A 26,595-nucleotide genomic window follows, 5' to 3' on the forward strand; every position below is an offset into this window, starting at 1 on the left:
AAGTACAGCGGGAAGAGCTTCAACGGGAAATCGAGAGTACACAAAAAGGGGAGCGTCTTCCATCGGACTCGCCTCTACGAGACATCCCAGTGCACATTGACGATGACGGCATTCTCCGTGTCACCGGTAGGCTTCAACAAAGTGACAAGCCGTACTCTGAACGACACCCCAGCGTATTGACAGGCGGACATCGCTTGGGAGAATTGCTTGTCCGACAGTCGCATCGTCAGGTGCTACACGGGGGAGTTCGGGACACCCTGGCCCAGCTCAGAGAGAGGTACTGGGTGGTGCGAGCACGGCAATTGGTGAAGAAGATAATCAAGGGATGCGTGACGTGCCAGCGCTTTAATGCCCGTCCGGCGACGGAAGTGACCGCTCCGCTTCCACGAGACCGAGTGACACAGGCTCAACCCTTCGAGGTCAGAGGCGTCGACTTTGCAGGACCACTGCTGGTAAAGGGAGAAAACGGACTGCACAAGTCCTATGTGACTTTGTTCACTTGTGCCGTAACGAGAGCGATTCACTTGGAGCTCGCCAGAGATATGTCCACCGAGTCATTTTTGATGGCGCTGAGACGTTTCATCTCACGAAGAGGTGTCCCTCGGACCATTTACAGCGATAACGCACTCTCATTCAAGAAAGCCAACAGAGACCTCCAACAACTATGGAGCGCTATTCGTGATCCCGAGGTCCTTGGTTACGTTACCAACGCACGAATCGAGTGGAAATTCATCGTCGAGCGCGCCCCATGGTGGGGCGGGTTCTACGAGCGCCTCGTCGGATCAACGAAGCTCTCACTAAAGAAAGCGATTGGTGCCAGATGTTTAAATTTCGACGAGTTGGCAGCAACACTGACCGAGATCGAGGCGGTATTGAACTGGAGACCGCTTACTCACGTCTACGACGAACCCGGAGAGCCCGAGCCACTCTGTCCGTCTTTCTTTTTGACGAGCAGACGACTGACGACGCTGCCAAGCATGGGGAGGAAAGATGTCGAAGGTGTTCACACCGACCTCCGCAGGTTTTGGACCCACCGACAGATAATAACGGAAGCCTTCTGGCGCCGATGGAGCCTAGAGTACCCGGCGGAACTGAGGAACGTGCAAAGCCAGAAACAACGTCGGGGAAAACTGCTGGAAGAGGGTGATCTGGTTCTTCTCCGTGACGGCCTGCGGCCCCGACAGCAGTGGAGACTCGCTAGGATCCAGAAGGTGTTTCCGGGAAGAGACGGCAAAGTACGATCATGCCTGCTCAAGATGCCTGGAGGGTCAACGCTCAAAAGACCCATACAGTTATTGTACCCTCTAGAGATCGCATAACGGGACAAAAAAATGACGCTGTCATTTTGGGGGGGAATGTGTTGTAAAATAAAAAGAAGAAAACGTGGAGATGCCCGAGCCGGAAAGAGGGAAGGAAGAGCGACTTTGAAGACGAGCAGAAACCGAGGCACCAGCCCCTTTCCGGGAAACCGGGGAGAGGGACGGAGAGCCGCGGGGTGAGCGCGCCCCACCGTGGGGTCATAAACGACGAGCCCCCCTCTTGGACCGACGCTTGGTGGGGGCGACTTGTCCCTTCTTGTTGGAACGACAGTCGAAGGAGGACGTGCCTTCTCTAACTTTGCTTAAATTAGTTTTCAATATCAATAAACCATGTTCTGTTATTCTAAAAACCAACGAGTCCTTTCAATAATTCCACAAGGAGTTGAAGAACTTCTTGAAGGATCAAGGAGTGGTGCACACCATGACGCCACCCTACCACCCGGCTTCGAATGGCGCCGCAGAGAGGGCTGTGCAAACAGTCAAGCGAGCGCTGCTCAAGCAAGTACTTGAAGACGACCTCCAAGGGAAGAGAAGGAATATCCAGGAAAAGTTGTCGTGTTTCCTGCTTGCCTACCGGACAACACCACACACAAGTACTGGAAATGCACCTGCAGAGCTCTTCCTGGGACGGCTTCCGCGGACCCGACTGTCGCAGCTCAAGCCAGGTGCAACGTCCCTTCCACAACGAGAGAAGCAAAACAAGAAAAAGGAGCTGGCTGACAAGCGCAGAGGTCCAACGAAACTCTTTCAAGTGGGCGACAGAGTTTGGGTCAGAAATGTGAGGGGGGAGAGAGTAAACTGGACTAAAGGAATTTTAAAGAAAGTAATCAATCCGGTTACATACCTGGTGCGGGTGGCTAGCCAGATTCCTTATGTGCATGCTGATCACTTGCGTTTTCGAAGTGAGGGCTCGTCCCGATCAGCCTCTTCGGAGAGTGGATCGAGTGACAGTGAGAGTGTTGATGAACCGGGCGAATGTGAGGTGCCAATGCCACAGAATTCTGACAGTGCCCTAGCTGCTCAGGAAGTTCGACGGTCGAGCAGAGCTCGACGCCATCCAAATAGACTGGTGTACTAGTGTTCTTTTATGTAAGTGTGGAGGAGTGTTGTGTATGTATAAAGCACTGTAACAGGTTCCTATTCTCACCACCAAGGTGCGCTGGTCTTTGCCCTGTAAAATGTGTCTTCGCCATATTAAATTTGTTCTTTATGTGCTGTTCTTCTGCGTGGGAGCTTCTGTTCTTTGGCGCTTCGGCGCGACACAACACGTGGGACCAGTTAATGCTTTCGCATTAAAAACAGACAGAAAGCCGGAAAAGTTTGCAGGCGATCAACGCTTTCGGCGTTTCTTCGCAGCTCGTGTTTTAAACACGGCTTACAAACCACGTGACCCCGATCGAGCAGTTGGAAACTGTTTGTAATATAAGCTCTTAACTACTCTCGTATCTCACGTTGCGCCACCTTTCGGCAACTAGGCGAGCATGTTCATGACGCCATCTGCGAATGCCGCGGCCGGCAGATAGCCCGTAATAGGTTTTTGTTTTTTGAACAACGTAAGCTTATTCGCTTCCACCACGTAGCCGCACCTTTTTAATAAATCGCAGCGCGATATGTTGTGAAATATGCTGTATAATAGATAAAGATCACTCTTAAATTAATGCTTATTCTAATTGTATTTCTTCTTTTAAGTTGTAAGATGTGACAGATTCAATATCAGTTGTGTCAATTAACTTGAGGCTTCAAAATTGTCATCGAAAAATATTTTTAAATTTAATACGCCTCCAAGAAAAGCTTACTTCGCTACTCTGTACTTTTCCAAGTACGATGACCTTATTTGTGTTTTAAACGTCGGTGAATAAGCTTTAACTGCCTTATTGCATCAAGATATCAAAATGTAATGGGTAGTTTCATTTGAAATCGAACACGCTTGTCGGGATGGGTCTTCTGATTTTTTTTTAAAAAATATATGTAATTGCCCCAATTCTGGAAAGAACAAAACCGTTTCCCAAAATTAAAAAAAAAAAAAAAATTTCGCTTTACAAAAAGTTATTGAGTGGAGCAGGGTGAAAATCTGTTTTTTACTCCGTGATTTTTCTACCCAGTTCTGTACGCTGGTATGAATACGGGAAGCATACAAAACTCGCAGTAATTTTTTATGCTCTTGTATGTTATTTGGACTATTTTTTGTTTAAAGGAAAATACTTTTGTAGTTTTCTTTATTGAGGTAAAAAATGCCAAACATCGTCTCTTTGACGATACGGTGACATCTTCAGAGCCTTGTACCTCATGAGTTATTATATTTGTCACTTACTAAATACTATGCGGGTGTAGCCCTATACATGGGCTATCGACGGGCATAAGTTTTGTTTATTTTATTTTCACTGAATTTTTTATATAAAATTTGAAATATCGCCGAAAATGAAATTAACCGATATTTTGAACTCCCTTTATCAAAAAAGGCCATTTTTTTTTCGTTAATTTTTTTTATTATTGCTGCCGATTATATGAACTTTCAATTGGCTTGATGTGATTTCCCCCTTTTTTGTTTTATTTTCTCTAGAAGTGATCGAAATTGCTCCCACGAGACAATGCGGTGACAACTTCAGAGCCTTGTAACTCACGCGTTATTATATTTGTTGCTTACCAAATGCTATGCGGGTGTAGCCCTACACATGGAATATTGACGGGCATAAGTTTAGTTTATTTTATTTTCACTGAATATTTTATATAAAATTTGAAATATCGTCGAAAATGAAATTAATCGATATTTTGAACCCACTTTATCGAAAAAGGGCATTTAATATTTCGTTCAATTTTTGTATTATTGCTGCCGATAATATGAAATTTCAATTTGCTTGATGCGATTTTCCCCTTTTTTTTTTGTTGTATCTTCTATAGAAGTGATCGAAATCGCAACCACGTTCTCAGAAGAGCCAAACGCAGTTTCCGCAAGTCGCCTTCGCTGCAAAGACTATACTGCTTATTTGTGTGTTCAAATGCAGCGGTTAAATTCATTTTGATTGAGAACACTCGTGCTTGGCTACATTGTATTTTATTAATTTTTAATGATGGCAATTGACATTCCTTAGTCTGATATTTAGCGGTGCAGCGGATGTTCCATTATCCGATGTTTAAAGCCAGGGCACAAAGGGCGGAGAAAACGGAACGAGCTCTTCATGTAGCCAGACCGGGGCCATATATCTGTTACTGCTATACACAGTTTGTAAGGCACGTACAGCACGCCCGACCCTTCGGGCTATAGGCCCATCTTCGTTACACCCAGGAAGCATCCGGCACGGGCGCCAATCTATGATGTGTCTTGTCGCGTCCGATCAAATAACCATGTAATCACCTGTTCTTCATTGTCAGCGTGTATATCAAAAATATGTAATATCACATGCCCCTCTTGAAGAAGAAAAAGCAGTTTGCTGAAAAAAAGTCAGGAAAACGGACTGAGTTTACTTGAAGCGAAGACAATTTTTTACAGAACACAAACACCAATTGGCGATAAATAGTCACTTTTATTAATTAACGCTAATATATTTAGGATGCACTTGTAAAACAATATGTTGTTGTGCTTTAAATAGTCCAGTTCACGAGCAACGCAATATTGGAACTTTTTGACAACGGCATTGGCTTACCTGTGGAGACGATCGAGCGCGGGGGCGAGCTGAACTTTGTACCGCAGCGGTCGGATGCACCCGAGAAGTTCAACAGCGTGGTAAGTCGAGACGAACAGAACGAAAACTGGAGCCAAAGCGAGAACCTGAGACGGTGGCCCTTCTGTTTGAATGAGTGTGTGCAGTTAAAAATAAAAGTGTTGGGTTTTGTTCAAGACTGATCGATATCTCTGATGCCAAGAAGCAAGGATTCCCACATGCACAGAAGGCAGCGAAAGCAGTCACTTGATGTCTCTGTAGACTTTTAGTTTCTCCACTTTGTCGCACCGAGCTTAATGCAAAGATTGTACAGGTATATGACTCCGGTCTGGCTACATGAAGAGCTCGTTCCGTTTTCTCCGCCCTTTGTGCCCTGGCTTTACACATCGGATAATGGAACATCCGCTGCACCGCTAAATATCAGGCTAAGGAATGTCAGTTGCCATCATTAAAAATTAATAAAATACAATGTAGCCAAGCACGAGTGTTCTCAATCGAAATGAATTTACCCGCGGCATTTGAACACACAAATAAGCAGTAGAGTCTTTGCAGCGAAGCCGACCTGCGGAAACTGCGGTTGGCCGTTCAGAGAACGTGGGAGCGATTTCGATCACTTCTTGAGAAGATACAACAAGAAAAGGGGGAAATCGCATCAAGCCAATTGAAAGTTCATATGAGCGGCAGCAATAATAAAAAAATTTAACGAAATAAAAAATGGCCTTTTTTGATAAAGTGAGTTCAAAATATCAATTGATTTCATTTTCGACGATATTTCAAATTTTATATAAAAATTTCAGTGAAAATAAAATAAACAAAACTTATTCCCGTCGATAGCCCATGTATAGGGCTACACCCGCATAGTATTTAATAAGTGACAAATATAATAACTCATGAGTTACAAGGCTCTGAAGACGTCACCGGATGGTCAAAGAGACGATGTTTGGCATTTTTTACCTCAATAAACAAAACTACAAAAGTATTTTCCTTTAAACTAAAAAATAGTCCAAATAACATACAAGAGCACAAAAAATTACTGTGAGTTTTGTATGCTTCGCGTATTCATACCAGCGTACAGAACTGGGTAGAAAAATCACGGAGTAAAAAACAGATTTTCACTCTTCTCCACTCAATAATTTTTTGTGAAGCGAAATATTTTTTTAAAAAATTTTGGAAAGCGGTTTTGTTCTTTCCAGAAATAGGGCAATTACATATATTTAAAAAAAAAAAATCTAAAGACCCACCCCGACAAGCGTGTTCGATTTCAAATGAAACCACCCTAATTTATTTGAGATAAAGACAAACCTTTTGTGAAAACTGCTTCTGTTCTACGAGTATCTCCGAGGATAGCCGACGCCACAACGATGTCACAAACGTTCCTTCTTAAAGGGTTCGTGAAACGATATCAAGTTGGAATGTTTATGAGTTTGCAGAGGCGTACTGGTCCTAGTCTGGCCCACGTATGCTCGCACAAACCGCCACTGATTAAGGAGCTTCTTTGTCGCGGTGAAATTGCGAGGATAAAAGGGGGCAACTTCTTTCAGTTTTGCCATCGCAAAGCTTGATGACGTAATTGTGGGACCGAAACCATCCGCCTGGTCGGCAGTCGAGCGCGACTCATGGATTGGACACGAGAACTGCGTGAGCACTCCTTTTCGGCTCGTAATAATCAATGCCTCGGAGGACACTCGGCTACTGGCTGTGATGAAAATAACCGAACCCTAACAATGACCGGAGCTCAGCACCCGTTTTCTATTTTGCCAACCCCAACGCGTGGCTATGATGAAAGTGGCGATGCGACGAATTTTGTACTTTGCTTAAATGCCGCTTAGAACGGATCCCTGACGTTAATGACCTGTGAAACACCTGTTCGTTTTTCACCACACGCAATCCAAGTCGCAGAAAAAATTAAAGAAAATGGAGTGGCGTTAACCCTCTCAGCTCGCAGCCAGAACTAGCAGCCACGTGATCTGAAGACGATTATATACCGCCAATGTTGATCATAGCCACGCGCTGGGGTTGGCAAAACGCAAGACACGCTCTGAGTTCAAGACATTGTTATGGTTCGGCTATTGCCGTCACTGCAGCGATTGGACACGGGCATCTACCCGAATGCTTCTCAAGCTATCGATTATCACGAGCGCAAATCGAATGCCCACGCAATGCCCGGGTCCTATCTATGAGCGGCAGTAAAATATCGTCACTGGGCGGTACTGCAACCGCTGAGCTACGTCATCAAGTTTTGCTAAGGAGAGATTGAATCAAAATGTTCGCTATTGTCCTTGAAATTACGTAGCAACAAAGAAGTTTCTTTAACCAATTTTCCTCGTGTGCTAGTATCCTTGAGTACCCATTAGTGCCAGTAAGGTCGTGTAAAGTGAAAAACATTCCAATTGAATACCGTTGCACCGCCCCTTTAACGATGTTGCCATAGGATACCAGTGCACATGGCCGCTTGTTCTGGCTCCCAGCTGAGGGGATGAACGATGCTCATATTTGTCGAATTGTCTTATAAACTGCCACTGCCTAAAAAAAAACAGGATTAAGACAAGTTGATTTGGTTATTAGCGTTAGGGAGTGAATCTTAGTAGTATTTAGCGAAAGTAGAAAAATCGTTTCATCACCGCTTTAAGTGCTGCCTACCAGTTAAATAAAAAAGCGTCAATGCCTGGTGTAAGTAAAAAAAAACCCTAACAGGGCCTTATGCGAACACCGCACGCTCAAGCGTACCAAGCGTTGATCGGGGACAAATGTTTCTGGAATTTCTGGAGAAGTGAAGACTGCGGGAGCACAACTGTGATGGGCGCTAAATGTGTGCGAGCGCACGACTCCCATAGTTTTGGCTCCATCACCAAAAAAAGGTTGTCCAAAATTTTTTATTTTTTTTTGCATAGGCAAGCTATAAAGAAATTTCAAGAGTAATGTGGCTAGCCGATCAATGCTATACCTGTTGATGGGGCTAGAAGGGAGGGTTCGAGAGATCGCCGAACACTTTTTTTGTCACCTTTTACTTATATTATTTAGTTTGAAACACAAAATAATATTGAGTGTTGAGTTTGATTTAGGTAAGAGCAAAGTGAAGTGGCAACCAGTGTTGCACACGTTCCTCAAAAAAAAAAAAAAAGGAACGAACGATCGTTCCTCGTTCCTACTGATTTTTGGAACGCGTTCTCATTACAAGTTTCATATGTGAAAAAGGAACACGTTCCCGTTACAGTAAAAAAAAAAATGGAACGTATCGTTTCATATACGTTATATTTGTATTTTGATGATTACCATACTTCGATAAATCGAGGGAAGTTTTTATTAGTTTTTTTTTTATATTCATTCTACCAAATGGGAGCATACAGCTTTGTACTCCGCAATAAAAAAAAAAAAAAAACACTGCTAGGGATAAAAAAACAAGCGGAAGCAAGTTTTTGTTATATATTCACCTTTAAAAATCGAATCGTTTACCCAAATTTATGTTTGGGGGAACGATCGAGACGAGCAAAATGTACCGTTACCCCACATTGCACGAGCGTTTTACAACAACCTGACACGTCTCAATCTAGCAAAGTCGCTTGTTAGAACTTAAACAACCGTTGCTTCTCGATGTTGCTGTCCGCAAGACGAGCAAGTTAGGGGATGTGGGCTTTTGAAAGGTCAGTCTTAAAAACTACGAGTCCATCTTTGCGAGGGTTGAATTCGTTGTTCAGTTGGAATGTGGGGTACAAGGACAAAATGAATAAACGTTAATATTTCTGTATCTTTTAAGTGACTAATGGTCGGGATACAAGGGTGCGTTCTAGGTCTGGTAACCTGCTCTTCTGTCATAACTTTTTGTCTTTTTGTGGAGGTATGATGGTTGTAGGCGGCCTTAGATTTCTAGATGTATGAGGATTCGTGGAAGCAAAGAGGGTAGCTGAGTTTGAGACGTCCCTCTTTCGGTGTCTTCTTTCGACTAAGAGTTGCTTTTTGTACCGTAGTCTCGGGCACTAAAACAAAATAAAAAAAAAAAACAAAAAAAAACAGAAGAACAAAAAAAACAAAAAAAAAAACTCGATGTCTACTAGCTTTTCTGCACCGACTCTTTTATGTTGGGACCACAAAAAATAAACCCCAAGATATGTAACCAAAAAGTTCACGAGATCCTGCCCTTCGTAAAGATATTATTTCTGTATATTTAGAACTTCCCTCGTTGAAATAAAATTTAAAAAAATTACCTCACCGGACAAAACAAAAAAAAGGAACCTCGTTTTTCTTGTTCAAGTAAAAAATTTAACGCCTTCCCGTTCCAGTGTCACCGATGCAAAATGGAACGGCGGCGTTCCTTCGTTCCTTCTAAAACGAACGCGTTCCAGGAACGCCGTTCCTTGGGACAGCGTTTCCTACAACACTGATGGCAACCTCAACACTGATTTATTTTCACCTCAGAGAGTGATCACTTTAGCTGTTTTTCCTTCTCTACCCTAGCAAGAATATATCTTATCTAATGATTCTTCTATGTAAGTAACAAATACATATTAATCGGAAGAGCCAAATGGAAGGCGCACCAAATCTTAATAAATAATTCTTTCGGAAATATTTTTCCCGGAAAAATCTAATTTAAACCAATGTGGTAAAATCAATGTTCTTTGAACCGTGATTTAAGCGATCTTGGTTTCAACCACCATAATGTTTGTCTTCGCCTTTCTTTAAACCTATCTACATGTGTGTTGTTGTTTCAGGGCTCATGGACAGGACAGTCCAATATGAACTCCTGAATGTAAAAAATCAAGATAGCACCTATTGCAGCACACTACAAACTTCAAAGGGACAATCAAGTAAGGCAGTCAGCTTCATTATAATTGTATAGGAGAATTTTCATTCGAAACTGTGCAAAACCTGGTGGCTAAAATAACTTGAAATAAATGCTTGGCCAATTCTTGAAGAGAACGAAACTGAAACCCCTATTTTTGGCAAAGGTTTCTTTGCCGAGTGTATCGCTTAAAAAATACTGAAGGAAAGCTTTGAGACTTGGGCGATCGTCACACATCGTTCATTTAGATATTTCGCAGGGTAGGATTAATTTCTCATAAGAAAAAGTTGTATATGGTTTTTCGAACTACAGGGTCCGATCGAGAATACAAAACTCGATTTTTCGGGTCGTATACATAAACAATGCATTGTAGAAGGCATTGTTTATTCCCTTTATTCCCTAAATGCCATTTAAGGCACAAGGCCTAAAATGGCATTTAGGCCTTGTGCTGTTTTTGGACACCCAACAAAATAAAGATTATTATTAGATTATTATAATATGCCGCTAAGTGGAGGGGATAACATGGCAATTTTTTTTTAAAACATAGCATTACCTGTATGAAAAGATATAAGAGAACGAGGAAATTCCTATTTCACAGACACACACACAAAAAAAGAAATAACATTGCGGTAACCTGAGGCATGTATTTCAGTAAAACCAACTTGTCATTAAGAATACATTGATTTCTTCCCTCCTGACAAGTTTGTTTCATTGAAATAAATGGCACTGGCGCCCTTAATGCCATTTTGTCTTTGTTTTGCGAGATAAGACTTAGAAGGATATCGGCTCATTGATAACATTTTTAGTTTTTATTTATGTGGTGTTATATTCTCAAACTCGTCTTCCATCCCCACCACTGTGTAGCGTCATATTATTACTGATTTTGAGCATTCTGCATGGCTTCCTATGCAAGCGGAAACACCGGCTCTCAATCTTCTCGATCAAACCCAACACACAAAAAAAAAAAAAAAAAAAAAACACGAATGGCCGTAAAAGTATGTTTTTGCGTCTAAATATTTTTTAAAACCCAGAACCTAACCTCTTTGACGGAAATTTAGCAGGTTTGGATTCGATGGTAACCCTTGTTGCGTTCAACATTATGACCTAAATTATATATAAAATGAAGGCGTCCACACACAGCGGCTTAAAAAGTATATTCATATTGCCAGTGAAAGTTTTCTTAGTGGAACACAAGTTCGAGTAAGAGAGGAAAACTCTAAAAGTATAACTTTTACAGCGGAGCTGTTAAGGACTAGGTTCCCCAGGATCGTATCCGGTAGCAAAGAAATATCGACCCAAACCTACATGAACTTCTGGACAGCTACCGCCATGTATAAGCGAAGGCGGAAACCAGGCAACCAGTCTGATTGCCTCCGTCGCTCATAGATGGCGGCAGCCTTTCTAGCTACCAAAGAGGATTGGATAGCTGGGCGGGTTGGTGGATAGACCGATCTCACGAGCTAGTTTGAGTACGCCACTGCTGCCGACATGCATCGTGGGAGCTGTAGTCTTTCTGCACGCGCGACAACCCTGCTGGAGGTCTGCGCGAGCAGAGCACGAGGCGGCATGAGCTATCTCGTGAACTGGCGTCTGCCTCCTACGAACTACAGTTATGGCGGCGTCACGCATGCGTGGAACGTTTGGCGAGATCGGTCTATTCATCGTAGGAAACAGCGCGAAAAACAGACGAGGACGAAGTAGAAACACACGTGACGAGCGCAGCGCACGTCACATGTGTTTCTTTTTCGTCCTCGTCTGTTTTCCATGCTGTTTTCTACTCTCTTAACAATTTTGGTTTGGACTCACGATAAGTCGGCCGCGTGCCTTTTTTTCGGGAAAGAAGACCGGGGTGCGGAAGGAGCGGCGACGTACGCAGCAGCGCGAATGGGTCCGCAACAGCCGCGTGCGTCGAGCGCTTCAGGTTCTCTTGCGAAAGAGGAGCAGATCGGTCGCCTGGAAAGCCACCGCCGGAAAAAGAAGCTACTGCTCCGCTGCTCTTCCTTCTTCACCAGAGTGGAAAGGCTGAAAGCTTTTAGTCTTAACACCACTTAAAGAAATGTCTCGTGTGAAGAGTTTTTTGTGTGGTCTATTATAAAGTGCATCAGCGAGCTGTCTGTGGCATTGTTAGATGAGGAGATTCTATTTTTAGAGAGAGAGTGGGGTAGCAGGAAATGAAGTGGTTTGTCATAGTATTTAAGTCTTTGTATTTTTCAATAAACCTTCCGTTGCAAGCGCCACGTGTCGTCGTTACCTACTTCTTTTGTCCCCGTCTTTCGGCGCTTCCTTCCAGTCATAAACAACCAACTAGCCCAACTTAACATTCTATTATAAACTCATTTGCAATACTCTGTTTCACAATAACTTGGCGAACTGTTTAGGCTAGGGCCCCGCGACCCAATAAGAGCGTTGGAGCGAGGCACGTAACCCGACGTCAAGGAGAATTTTGTCACCATGCCAAATGCGAACCGGGAGGCCTGGAAGAACCGGCTGTCGTCAGCAAGCCAGGAGTCGTCTGCGCCGAAACCAACGAACTTCAGATGTACGTTCACCGCAGCAGCATTTCCGTCCGCTTGAATAGCGAGCACTTCGGGAACAGTTCATGACACAACCATACGCTCAATTTAGCCGTGAATCTGTGACGGGTGCTACTGCCAGAGCACAGTGCGATATCTGGAGCGGAAACTGCCGATTACACTGTGTTGTTGGCTGTTAAAGACACAGAGCGCTCCCGGTAGCCTCCTGTCTCAAACCCCTCCGTCGTTCTCCTCTTCTTCAGCAAAGCCTAACAGCACATCTCCCCCCTTTAAAACTGAAGTCCATTTACAGGTTTTACAACTCTTCCACTTCGTGTCGTGTACTCAGTCGATCCGATGTCTGGTGCTGCACTTTTATCGGTGTCTTCACTCCCAGGCACCGGTGTAAGAGCAGTCGATCCGATGTCTGGTGCTGCACTTTTATCGGTGTCTTCCCTCCCAGGCATCGGTGTAAGATGAAAGCTGTTTCTGCGAAGAGTATCTGAATCGGTGTCCACTAAGTATGACCTTGGGTACTTCGTTGCAGATTGCACTGTCCCTCTTTTTCGCTGATCGGTAATCCAGACCAGATCTCCTCTTCTCAATGGTTTGCGTTGTCGTACACCCCGTCGTCTGTTGTAGTTGGCCTTTTGTTGATTTGTTTTTTTTTCTTTACCACCGTTGGAGTTCTTTGGTATTCACAAGCCTATGTTCCAAAGAAGAGGAAACAGATGGAAGGGACGTTCTCAGCTTGGCGACCCATGAGTAATTCGGCGGGACTATATCCATTTCTCAATGGTGTTGCACGGTAGGACTGCAATGCGATGTAGCTGTCAGATGTCTTCTTAAGGCTTCTCTTAATAATTCTAACAGCAACTTCAACAAATCCATTGCTCTGTGGATATCTTGAACTGGACGTCCTGTGTTCAAAACCCCATTCCTGGGCGAACTGCTGAAATGCACTTCCAATAATTCGCTGGAACTGTGGTTCATTGTCGCTGAATACAACTTCAGGCGTCCCATGTCTTGCAAAAATTGACTTTAGGTGTATTATTACACCGTTTGATGTCATAGTATTCAGAAGGGCAATTTCTGGATATCTCGAGTAATAGTCAGTTACTAGAAGATAGTTCTTTCCCGACAGGTAGAACAGATCCATTGCTACTTTCTGCCATGGACGCTCTGGAAAGTCGGATGGCATCAAAGGTTCATGGCGGTTGGACGCTTCCTTGATGCATTCTGGACATCTGCGTACCATACTTTCGATCGGTGTTGAAAGTCCTGGCCACCATACAGAGTCTTTGGCTCGAGCTCTGCACTTGGTGATTTCTTGATGACCCTGGTGGGTCTTCAGCAGAATAACAGGACGCATGGACAGCGGTATGATGAGTCTTGACCCTCTCATGAGCAGTCGATCTTGAACGGCAATCTCTGATTGATGTTGCCAAAAATCTTTGCAGCTGTTAGGGACTTCTTTTCGGATGGGCCACCCTCTTTCGCTGTACCACGCCAACTGTTTGCGTGTAGAGTCCGTGGCCTGCTTATCTTTGATTTCTTGTAACCTCTTTTCTGTCGCGGGAAGGTCAGCTGTCACCCCCTTGATATATGCAGCCACCTCTTGCTCCAGATCCCTGTCACCAGTTTCGCTTAGAAGCTGTCGGGACAGTGTGTCCGCCACAATTAAAGACTTTCCTGGAGTGTGTTTCATCACATAGGAGAATCTCATCATTCTCATCTTCATTATTTGAAGTCTAGGTGTGATGTCAGCTAGATTTTTAGACATAAAGATTGGCACAAGCAGCTTGTGGTCGGTTTCAATTTCAATTTGAAGGCCCGTGATGGAAATCTTGAAACCTTTCACATGCCCAAACTACCGCTAGGCCTTGCTTCTCCACCTGTGCGTACCTTTTTTCTGTCTCTGTGAGTGTCCGTGACGCGTACGCCAAAGGTTTGTAGGGTCCGTCTTTTTGAATCTGCCGAAGCACAGCCCCCAAGCCATATGATGAAGCATCGGCTGAAATCACTGTCTTCTTTTCTGGGTCGAACAGCGTATGTACGGGACTCGTGGTGAGTGCGTGCTTGAGTTGATCGAAGCTTCTCTGCTGTTCCGTAGCCCAAACTCATTGGTTCTTTGAGCTCAGAAGAGAAACGAGTGGGTAGGCGTTATGTGAGATGTTCGGTATGAACTTTGTCAAATACTTGACCATGCCCAGAAAACATCTCAGTTCATAAACACTTGAGGGAGGCTTCATGTCAACAATAGCCTCCATTTTGGCGCTGTCTGGACGAATTCCTTCGCGGTCGATGATGTGACCCAGGAACTTCACTCTTTGTACGTTAAATTCGCACTTGTCCGGATTCAGTCATTCCTTTCGCCCGGAGACGTTCCAGAATCAGACGGAGTCTGTCATCATGCTCTTGTTGGGAGCTGGCATAAATGAGAACGTACTCCATATTGCATACAACACCTTCGAGACCGTTCAGAAACTGCGACATCTTCTTTTGGAAAAATTCTGGAGCCGATGATATTCAAAACGGTAGTCTCTTGAATTTAAACCTTCCGAAGGGTGTGATGAAAGTCGTTAGAGCTTGGGACTCCTCAGTAAGCTCAAATTACCAAAACCCAGAATTGGCGTCGATCTTAGAAAAATAGCGTGCTCCGGTGAGCTGCCCAAAAACGTGTTCTCCTACAGGTAGTGGGTGAACTTCCCTTTCGGCGAACTTGTTGAGGTCCGTTAGATCAACGCAAATCCGGGCCTCTCCGTTGGGTTTTCTCACGATCACCATTCCAGAGCACCATTCAGTCGGCTCCTCGATTGGCTCGATTATTCCCATCTTTACCATTTCTTCGAGCTTCGTCTTGGTCTTGCCGAGAAGAGGAATGGCCACTCTTCGAGGTGTCATCATTGCGAAAGGTACAGCGTCAGGTCTCAGTTTGATCTTGTACGGAATCTTGACGTGACCCAACCCAGAAAATAACTTCGGGTATTCTCTCTTTGGTTCGACAGTGCAGCTTCGGACGGCCCCAACTTGATCAAGGCGCTGTACGATGCCTAATCGTTCCTTTGCATCTCTTGAGAGAAGTGGCTGTTTCAGGTCTTCTACGATGTAGATGTCGGTCATGAATGTTTTGTCCCTGTAGTAAAGGGTCTCGTTCATGACACCAAGAACTGTCAAGGATTTCTTACTTGGACTCTTGAGGACTTTCTTGGGATTCTGTAGAGAGACATCACTGAAGAGTCCTTTGTACATCTTCTAAGGAATCACGGTGACGTCGGCCCCCGTGTCGACTTTGAATGTTATGGAGACTTCTCGGACTTGAACCTTGACTATCCATTGCTGTCCATCTGACGTGAACACGGTGTCAAGAAATGCCGTCTCAGACGTTGTTACCTCCCTCAGGGTGGTAGAGCTTCTGCAAACCCGTGCGTAGTGCCCCTGTCTTCTGAATTCGTTGCATGTAGCTTTTATCGCAGGGCACTTGTTCGTTTTATGTCGTTCATTGCCACATCTTGAACAGACTTTCTCGGATGTTGGTAAACTCTATCGAGAAGTTTTCTTTTCTCCATTTCTTTGCTTTCCTCCCTGTTGACTTGCTTCTTTTATGAAGATTCTGTCAACATTTTCTTCTGGGGACTCGTGGAGAGCAACTTTCTCTTTCTTGACAGCTTCTGACTTTCGAGCCAGATTTGTAGCCTTCTCGAGTGTCAATTCCGAATCTAGTTGCATTTTCACCGACAGTTTTTGGTTGAGGACCCCGACGTCAATGCGATCTCGAATCATCTCCTCGTGTAGGACGCTGAAGTCGCAAGTCTTGGCGAGGCTATGAAGTTCTGTTATAAATTCTTCCGTGCCCTCGCCTTCCCGCTGACTTCTTTTGTGGAACTTCGCTCTCTCGTAGATGACGTTTCATCGGACTGCGAGGTGTCGCTCGAAAGCTGAAAGGACTTCTTCGTACTTCTCCATCTTTGCTGGAGGCAGGTTAAACGAGAGAAGGATGTCGTCTGCTTTGTCGCTTATAAAGTAGATAAGACCGTTGACCTGCTCAGGCTCAGGTTTTTCTGATGGACCACTGATGACGCGGAAACGTTCGAATCGCCGCTTCCAATGAGGTCATTCATCGGGGCTGGTGAAATCGAATTCCGCAGGAGGTTGGCACTGGAATGAGTTGGCGTTAGCCATTGCTCACCGTTCCTCTCAGGTCCTGGATCCTTGAACTTTTGACACCATGTGTTGTTGGCTGTTAATGACACAGAGCGCTCCCGGTAGGCTCCTGTCTAAACGCCATGTTTATTCTATATTCTCAAAACCCTCCCGTCGTTCTCCTCTTCTTCAGCAAAGCCTAACAGGACATACACGGCTGCGATCGCCGGTGATCGCCAAGGGCCAAGGCGCTACAAGGCGAAAAAAATCGAGCTGATACGGACGTGGCATCACGTTTTTGGTTCAAATATAATTAAAACTCATAAATTTGTGATTGTTTATTCTTATTCTTTATATCCTCTCGTTATAGATTGAATAGCACGAGTTAGATTGCAGTTAAAAGAAAAAGAAACCTAGGACTACTTTTTGTCGCGGAGGGCTCATTTGCTGTGGCGGTAAGGAGGATTTGGTGGCCTCGATTATTAAGTGTTATCACGTGCATTGCTCCAGCGCCCCTATTGGGTCGCGGGGGCCGCAGCCTCCAAAGTTCGCCAAGTTTTCGTGAAACGGGGTATAGCCGTTTTCGTTAGTCATTATAACATTAAAAAACAAAGCATGCAATAAGTGTTACTGACAGCGTAAGAAGCGCAGAGCGTGGCAATTTCCATGCATCTTATTATCGGCTCGCAGTCAATCAGATTGCGGCATTATCCGATAAAAATGCCTAGGGGCCAATCACAAAGCACGAAGCGTAAACATATAAACCGTACCCTGCGCTTCGTGAGCTGTCTGAGTATACACACAGACAACGTGCGCGGTGCAGCCAATATTTATTAATGAGATTATCATAAATGTTCAATGTGGGTACGTCCGGTCCCCAGTTAACGATATTTTAAAAAAAAATTATCCCTGGGGCGTTACAACAAATTTAGCGGTAAAGGACTCCCTGTATGCCACGGTACGCAAGTATAAGCGGCGCCTTGGAGAGAATGCCACTGTGCCACCTTCCGAGCAGACGCAGAAGCCGCCGTCGTCACCCTCGCTTTGTATGTAACGCGGGACATGCCAAGCGACACGGCGAACTGTATCTCGGTTTTGATGACACTAGCACCACACTCTAGTAATAACATGCGGTGCTGTTTGAAAATACGAAGGGAAACCGACCGTGACAGGTGTAAAGCTAATTGATTCGTTTCAGACTGCTCATACTGGGTCCTGGTAATGGGCGGAGGTGACGTCGTTCCGGAGTGGTGTCAATCGAAACCTATTGAGCAGGGCTGCAAAGTCCCACCCTGATGAAACCTGAGGAATGCGGATATGCAAGTGAAGAGGAAAAGGGTGATGATGACGACGGCTCTGAGGAAGACGATTCTGAGGAAGACAATCCTGAGGACTGTGAAGATGAAGAGAAAGACGAAGAGGATGAAGAAGATGAAAATGAATCGCAAGAGGAAAGTAAAGATATAAAGGAGGAATAAAAGAAGTAAGAGATATAAACGAAAGCAGTAGAACTAAGGGGAACAAAGGAGACGCATGGCAGCGATCCCATAAACCGGGATGAAAGTGTCTTCAGAGGACGGCATAAAAGTAATAAAAAAAGGTGTAAAAAAAGAAAACGGGTAATAAAGTAGCACAAAGTTTATACATGCTTTACCCCCGGCTCGTGTCTGTAAATAAATTTATACTTTTACAAATCTCTGACACACAAAAAAAAAAAAGAAGAGCACCCGTTCTCCTAAAAGCTGATTCACACACTTTTGACTGCTTGCGACCTCTTGTGATCTCTTACGACCAGAGAACCCATTGGCCGCAGCTATTGGGCAGCCGTGGAACGTTTTGGCATTTTTTTTATATATTTAATTATAATTGCTTTTGCGCATCATTTTTTCTTTCTTGTCTCGCAAAAAAAAAAAAAAAAAAGCTTTTCAGAGCGCAATATACGAACGACCCATCCTCATAGATAGTGAGTACATTTGATCTCGAAAATACCGCGAAAAGCTTCGCTCTAGTGAAATGCAGCTCCAGGATCATCTCACAGATGGCGCCAGCTTGTTCTCTAGAGAGCCTATTTGCAATACGAGCTGCGAGGAGGTGTCGAAAGCGTTGATCGTCTGCGAACTTCTCCGCCTGCATTCCTCCTCGCCACGCGAAAACACAGCCCATGCGGACTTGCGACCCATCTACGCAGAAAGCATCCACCATCAAATTGCAAACACTCCGCATGGATTAAAATGGACCCTGTTTTAACCTGGGCTCTCTAGAGTTCTCTCGTCAACAGAACTCGGTCTTAAGCAAACACAAGTGTGTGAACGGTCCTTAAATTGCTTCGATAGCCTCACCTTGTGATATTCTAAATTGTAGAAAGATAATTGTAGCTTTTTCTTGTGTTACTGGCAAAATTCTTACGGCCCGGGAGTAATATCTGCATAAACAATGTCAAAGTCACTTTGAAGGCTTTCGAATTCAAGGGGACGAAGTTAAAAGGACACAATATTCAGTTTTTCGAAACCTCGTCAAGCAACGATGGCGGTAGCCATTTTCTTGGCACGAAGCGTGCGATTTGATCCGAGTTCTCGCCAAACCGTGACACAGCGCTCGTTCTCGATCCGAGCCGAGTTCACGCCGAACGGTAACGCAGCCCTCGCGCCCAAAACACGCTCAGATTACATGCCCAAACAATAGCGAACTCTTATATTTGGCGCAGAAAATCCCAGATGGCGCGCACTTTTGGAAAGGTTGTATTATTACAGCATGAGAAAGAGAGAAATAAACAAAAGCGAAAATCGTCATTGTGGAGGAAACACCCTGCCTGGCACTCGAGGAGTAGTTCACTCTTCCCCAAGCACGTTGTGAACGTGATGGGTCAGAGTGGCAGTAGGTGGGTGACGGTGTCCACAGCCAAGCCCGTTTCCCTGTTGAATGGTTCACATCATGGTTCAAATTTCGTCTTCCAAGCTTTTTTGGAGGCGGCAGGAAAACCGCTATACTCAGATACAAGTTACGAATTGGCCAGAAATTCCGCCAGCCCAAGTTACCACTATTACCACCTTATGAACAACATGTAAGGGCGCAAATGAGCTGGTGTACATTGCACAAGGTTAAAAAAAACCGAGATTGCGGGTAAATGACACAACACTAAAAAGTATCTAGAAGACTTTCTAGAGACTTTTTAGTGTTTTATCGTTTACCCGCAGTCTCGGGGTTTTTGCAACCATTACAACGTTGTTGCCGAGGTTCCGCCTCCAGCGTGTGCCCTTTGCGTAACATGGCGTTTTTATTGGGCGTGCGAAGATGAACCTCAAACGGGTCGCCGAAGGTTGAAAGTTCGAGCTACTCAAATTACACCCATTTTTACAATACCCATTATACTCTTTCCGGTGGGCTATTTCTCATCTCTAAATTCAAAATGGCCATAGAAAAAAAAAACTGCAAATGAAGATTTTGCCAAAACCAGGATTCGAATTTTCTCGCCCTCTCTAGTGGGGAGACGCAATACGGAGAGCAAGCCGTCTGCTTCTTGCGTAGGAGTTGCGGTGGCGTCAAAACGACGCCAACCTCTGATTGGCTTTGATTGGAAGAATAGTGGGTAGACCTCAATGCCTTGAGGTCCATCCTAAATTTTTTTTAATCGAACAATAAGAGCTCGGCGTTCTGACATCATCGCAACCCCTGTGCAAGAAGCAGACAAACTTGCTCTCCGCATACACTTCGTCGCTTGCCCCATCGCCAAAAAATGAAAGAAGGGCTAAACAAATGATGGGGCGATAAAATGGTGAGTACCTTCCTTCTCACTGTGCCTGTAATAAGTCGAAATGATGTTTCAAGATTGAAAGCACAAAAAAAAAAAACGAGAACCACTAAAAAAAGGAACACACACAATAGAACTCACTTGCATCTGAGGTTTAATCTGACTTAAACCAAAGAAGAAACATATATGCCTTATCAACAAGCATTCACGTCATGATAACACAATGTCCAACAGTCTACATATAATCTTTTTAGCTTGTGCTAGCAAGAAACAAAGCGCTTTTAATCTTGAAATGTACAACCAACGTTACTGGAGCAAGCTCAGTTACACAGCTCCGCCTGCGACGTGGGCTCAGTGGCGGTCACGAGAACTAGCAGCGCTGCAGTCGAGTCTTATACCCGTGCCACACGGGCAACTCAAATTCCATTTACAACGAATGACATTCGTGTGATCAACGAATCGGCTCGTGAACTGTCGCGCGTGGAATGCCCCACGCTTGGAGTGTCGCGCGCTGACTGGTCGATCGTTCAAATGTCATTCGTTGTAAATGACATTCAAGTTGCCCGTGGGGCACGCGTATTACTTCCGGATTGTCTAGCCCGCAAAGCTTAAAATAGCAATACTTGAGCTTGGGCGAGTTGGAAATTCATACTAACACTTCACAGCGCAAGGAAACAGACGCACACAAAAATAAATTTCAAACACTCAAAGAAAGAACACTCACAATGCGCTGACTCTGATCTTTGTGGTGTATTACACTTCATCTTTATCACCTTTTTTTGCTAATATACACATGGAAGTAGAAAAAAGAAAGAATAGAAAAAGAAAAGGAAGCTCTCAACGCTGTGGTATACTCTGCTTCATCTTCTGTTGTAACGCACGAAAGGCTACAAGCGCGAGCTCCTTGCTCTAGGGCACGTCTCGGCGGCACAAGCTCTCGTGCTCCAAGGGCAGCTGCCAACGCTATGAGCTCGCGCTTTTAGCCTTCGCTGCGGTACAATATAAGGTGAAACGGAGTATAGTAGACGACGTACGAGACAGGCAAGCAAGATCCGACTGCAGCGCCGCTAGTTCTTGTGAACGCCACCTGAGCCACTCGCCTCTGCAACGAGAATAGGGAGCTGCGAAACTGAGCTTGCTCCAGTAACGTTGTGTACAACCGACTAGCCCAAGGGAATACCCTTTTTATCGAAATGGTGTACTACGACAGCAGACATAATTTCTTGTTTAAACACACAGTACAGTCAGGTATCGTTAAAGGGCAACTCCGCTTCATTTTTGATATTTAGAAAACTATGTAGCCCTCTTCAGTATCATGTAGGAAGACCCCATGTCAAATATTACGATATAATTCCGTCTATATGTTTAATAAACTGGCCAGCAAACTTTCAAATCAGCCAAGTCGCCGAAATCTGCCAACTCCAGCGTGCGACGTGAGGCGCAATCGTCAGCGAAGTCAATGGGCGCGTTAAGTCGGCGCTCCGTTACTCCTACTCCGACGCTCCGAGTTTCATACTCCAAGGGCACCAACTAAATGGCGCATAGCGTACAAGAGCGCGACTATGGCGCGACACACCAAGGCTGCGTTTCAAACCTACTAGAATGGATCTGAGTTACCCTGGCAGATTGTGTCACGTGACAACAAAAATGGAGAAACGCTGGACGCGGGTAGGTTTTCGATAATCACCTTTACCCTAGAGTTAGATCGAGTAAGTTCTTAAAAACGGCCAGAAACTATCGAGGGGCTACAGACGGGCCACACAAACCCCTTCCGACCGTAGATACGGGTTTCAGAAGCCGAAAATATTTCGAAGATAAATATATAGGCCCGTGTGGAGCGGCAGAGTCTAAAGCAAAAGAGACGGCGACGTTATGAAGTTTCTACGAACGTTTTAATATTCCTGAAAGGTTTGAAGACTCGCTTCGTGCACATATGTGGAAGGTTACCTGGCCGATCTATTTATTGACCATGCATGCTGTTCCCATTTAAATTAAAGACAACATTCTTGAACCCGCTCGTCGACGCAGGAAATCCTCAAATTTGTCAGAGATTCCCTGGTTCCGTCGGTTCCGTCTCGCAGCGAGACGGAAGCTACGCCGATACCGGCACATCGTCGTTTGATTGCACGTCAATTCGTTTTTAAGCGGTATACATGAACAAACCTCGCCCGCAACACTAGCTGGTGTTTCGGCTTTCCAATCTAAGTATCCTTATTCGCTGATGCTGGGCTAAGCATTCTAAACAGGTCAGCGGTCTGGCTGTCTTTTCATCACAACTTTTCTGTCGCCGAGCTATCGGCACGCTCGTTCGATAGATCAATTCGTTTTCAGGCAAGACGCACGAACAAACCTTTTCCTCGACGCTGACTGATGTTTCGGCTTTCAAATCGAAGTATCTTTATTCGCTGGGCTAAGCATTATAAATTGGACAGAGCGGTCCGAATGTCTCCGCACCTTGATAACTTTTTCGTCGCTGTGCAATCGGCACGCTACCGTTTGATAGATGAATTTCTTTTTCAGGCGAGATTCCCGAACAAACCTTTTTCGGAACGCTAAATGCTGTCCTGACTTTCAAATCAAATCGTTTTTATCCGTTGGATTAAGCACTAATCAACTGAAAAGGGGCAGCGGTCCGGCTACGCCTTTTCGTCTCGACGGTCTCAAGACTCTCAACAGTAGCGCAGCCATCTTGTTTGTTTACGTGACGTCACGGAGCGCGAAGAAGTCACTCGCGCTCCGAAAAATTCTCGGTGCACGAAGAGCGCGCTCGAGTGTCAGTCTCCGGTGGCACTACTGTTCGTTTAGTGAAAGGAGCACCAAACTCTCGCGCTCCGGAGCAGGGACTTAACGCGCCCATTGCGACGGAGTTGGAGCGGCCAACGTTCAGCCACTACGTCAGAGGCATGACTACGTTATTCTCACGTTTTGCTTGTTTTTACTTCTAGAAGCGAAATTGAACGATGACGTCATGAGTTTCTCCTCTCGGTGTTGGCTGAACGGCGTCCACGTGAACACCGTAACGTGGATCCGCTAGTTTGCGCTGCCCTGCGTGTTTATCGGTCTGTTTCTCCGCTCCCTCTCTCCTCTTTCGTCTTCTCCCCGCCTCCCCCCCCCCCTCTCCCCCGGGCCATCACCGTCCACGCCATGCGAACCGACCTGCCCGCGTCGCGTGTCCTGTCCCTAGCCCCCCCCCCCCCTCTTCCCCCCCCCCCCCCCCCAAACGTCACAAGATCACGTGGTTCGACGTGACGTGGCCATGACTCTGACGGCACGAGACCAATGTTGCCTGACGCAACCGAAGTTTCGGTTTCGGTATCATCTGATGTTAAATTAAGATTACACAAATAATATTCCACATTTCGCGAATACGAGGACGTAGAGCTGTTTAGTAGTGAAATGAAAATAGTGAAATGAAATTAGTAGTGAAAAGGCTTACATGTGAAATGGAATCACGTGTAAGCCTAAATTTTTCGGAATTGAGCGGAGTTGCCCTTTAATATCACCAAACAGATGTCTATTTTGTTCCGAACGTTTTTGTTCACGCGCCCAACGCGCGACGCCGGTGACCGTCAACTTGGCCGTGACGCGTCGCAGCGATCGCAATGAATACTTTGGATTAAAGGGGCCATGCAAGGACTTTTTGACTGGTTTTTAATTTGCACCGAACCTGAGCGCACTGACCGTAGTAACTTAAGGAAACTTTTCTTTTCTCAAATTTCGCTTTATTTTAAAAGTTATTGGCAAATTAGAATGACAAAAACAAGCAAAAAATAACCTCCTTCGTGACGTCGAAAGTCCTGCCTTGAGTGGCCGTGAACTAGAGGAGGAGTAGTTAGCTCATCGAGCGCTCACGGCTGCAGCACTCCGTGCCAACGGCTCGAGAGGGCGCCACTAAAGCATGTGTTGGATAAGCTGTATGAAGCGGGCGGCCAGGGCGGCTCGCATTGCATTTGATGCGCGATTAAAAACTAATTCGGCATAACACTTCATTGGCCACAAACGACAGTAAACACGGGATAAAGATCAGTTCAGAACCGGAGCCACTTCGCGCTGCCATACCGCCAAATGGCCAAGTCGCCAGACAAGCCCGCGCCGAAGGCCTTCGGGACGCTCAGAACCTGTCAGATCCTCGAGCCGGTATACAACGGCAGCGCCGCCGCGTACATCCGGGACCTTTCTACGCTCCGCGTTCGCCGGTGCCTCATCCCACTAGCCCTTTCTAGTATGCGCCGTTTCTTCCGCCGCTTGGTGGCGGGTATGTCGACGGGTCATTTCTTGTTTCCGTCCTTTCTAAACTACATTTGTTTCTTTTCCGATCTAAAATACTGAACAAAAACTACTTTGATACATAATGGAAACGGTTCGCGACATTTATATTTTGTATCTCGACTAAAAAAAAAAACAACCGCATCTCCACGTGGTGAATGATGTTGATTTGGGCGAAGCTCTGGTGGTGCTTGTCTGCGTAGACGCTGAGCCACAGCATGCCGAGCCTTCCGTTCGTTTGGTTTCGTCCATGTCACGCTGCGGTCAGATGCTCAAATGCTATATAACCACGTTCCATACCACACATCTGAGCGATCATCTCCCAATATTTTTAGCGTAAAGAATATCTCTAAAAAGAGGAACAAAACACAACGTACATTATTTCAAAGTATTACTCAGGATCGGTTGGACGCATTTCGACAAGATGTCATTAACACAGACTGGACCGGAGTACTCGGTAAGGACAATGCTGACGGGGCCTATAACAGTTTTTTGGATCTTTTTTCTACTCTATGTAAGACCCATTTTCCCTTTAAGCCCTTCCGAAAAACCAGGCGTATTTGAAAACCATGGATAACGCCGGATTCGCTTTGTAAAATTCGTACGAAAAATACATTGTACACCAGGTTTGTGAAGACTAGAAGACAGGATGCCTTGAAAGTATTTAAATCATATCGCAACAACTTAACAAAAGAGATCCGACGCGCAAGAGCTCGCTATTATTATTATGAGGTTTTTGAGTCTGCAAACGGACGCCTAGATATTATGTGGGAAAGGTTAAACTCAATTTTAGGCCGCAATCAACTATCGAAAAATACCGAGCAAATAGAGCATGATGGTGCAAAACTGACAGGCTGTCTGTTATTTGAGGCTTTCAATGACCATTTTGTAAGTATAACGAGCACCAAGGACAATTTTAATTCTACTTTTTGTGATGCGAGAAACGAGGCCTCACTATTTTTAGAACCAGTTACTAAATATGAGGTAATTTTTCTCACTTTGCAATTAAAAAATATCGGGAGCTGCGATGCCGACGGCATCCAGATAAAACCAGTGAAGTATGTTGTTGATTTGATAGCTCCATTTCTAAGTCATATTTTTAACCTGGCCTTGGTAACTTCTGTATTTCCAAAACGCATGCAAATAGCTAAAGTTTCGGTCTTGTATAAAAAAGGAGATAGAAACGAAATGGGGAAACTACAGACCCATATCCATACTACCCGTATTTTCAAAAGCACTTGAAAAAGTGCTTCATGTTCGTTTGACGAATTTCACGAATAAATACAGACTGATTACGGATTCGCAGTTCGGTTTTAGGAGAGATCATTCAACGGAGGCTGCATTACTTGTGCAGAAAGAATTCATTCTGCAAAGTTTTGAAGAAAAAAAAATAGTTTTGGCAGTGTTTGTAGATTTCAGTAAAGCCTTTGATTGCCTTGACCACGAAATTTTACTAAAAAAACTTAACATTTATCGCATTCGGGGACACGCGTTACAGATTTTTAGGTCTTCATTAGAACATCGAGCGCAATATGTTTGTCTAAATGGGAATTCTTCCTCTATGAAACCTATACTTTGCGGTGTTCCTCAGGGCAGTATATTAGGTCCTCTCCTTTTTAAATTCTATGTTAATGACGTCGTCAACATTAACCCAAATGTCAAATTTGTGAATTACGCCAACGACACAACGCTACTTATCTCGGCCGAGGACCGCAACGTGCTAGTGGACATTGCAAATCTGAGGCTGTCGAGATTTGAAATTTGGAGCCGGGAAAATTCATTAAAAATTAACATAAACCAAACTAAAGCTGTATTTTTTCGCTCGAGAAATAAATCGATTGGAATAATTAGAGATATTACTCTTAATACAACCCCAATTGAGATTGTGAGCAATTTTAAGGTTTCGGGAGTGATCTTTTCTGAGAATATGTCCTGGGATAATCACATAAGTTATATAATTCCCAAACTGTCACGAATAACTGGATCGATATATCGCCATCGATTAATTTTGCCAACAAATGTGAAATTACTAATCTACAATTCTCTGTTTTATTCGTATTTAAATTCTGGCCATCTTGTTTGGGGCTCAACTACATTATCGAACCTTGAAAAGATATTTTTATTACAAAAAAAAAATACTGAGGTCCGTCGGCGGCGTCTTGTTTGATTC

General features: G+C 44.7%; 1 protein-coding gene across 1 annotated transcript in view; it reads left to right on the forward strand.

Annotated features, from left to right (window-relative positions):
- Positions 1–17,707, forward strand: part of LOC120839800 — a 72,559-nt gene extending 54,852 nt beyond the window's left edge. Inside the window, exons 3-4 of the mRNA XM_042288552.1 lie at positions 9,685–9,780; positions 17,610–17,707. Of these exons, the coding sequence (XP_042144486.1) occupies positions 9,685–9,780; positions 17,610–17,707 (194 nt within the window). The remainder of the gene's footprint in view (positions 1–9,684; positions 9,781–17,609) is intronic.
- Positions 17,708–26,595: the final 8,888 nt, after the last annotated feature.

Source organism: Ixodes scapularis, unplaced genomic scaffold (genome assembly GCF_016920785.2).
Source record: "Ixodes scapularis isolate PalLabHiFi unplaced genomic scaffold, ASM1692078v2 PGA_scaffold10__122_contigs__length_95168666, whole genome shotgun sequence".
Lineage (NCBI taxonomy): Eukaryota > Metazoa > Arthropoda > Arachnida > Ixodida > Ixodidae > Ixodes > Ixodes scapularis.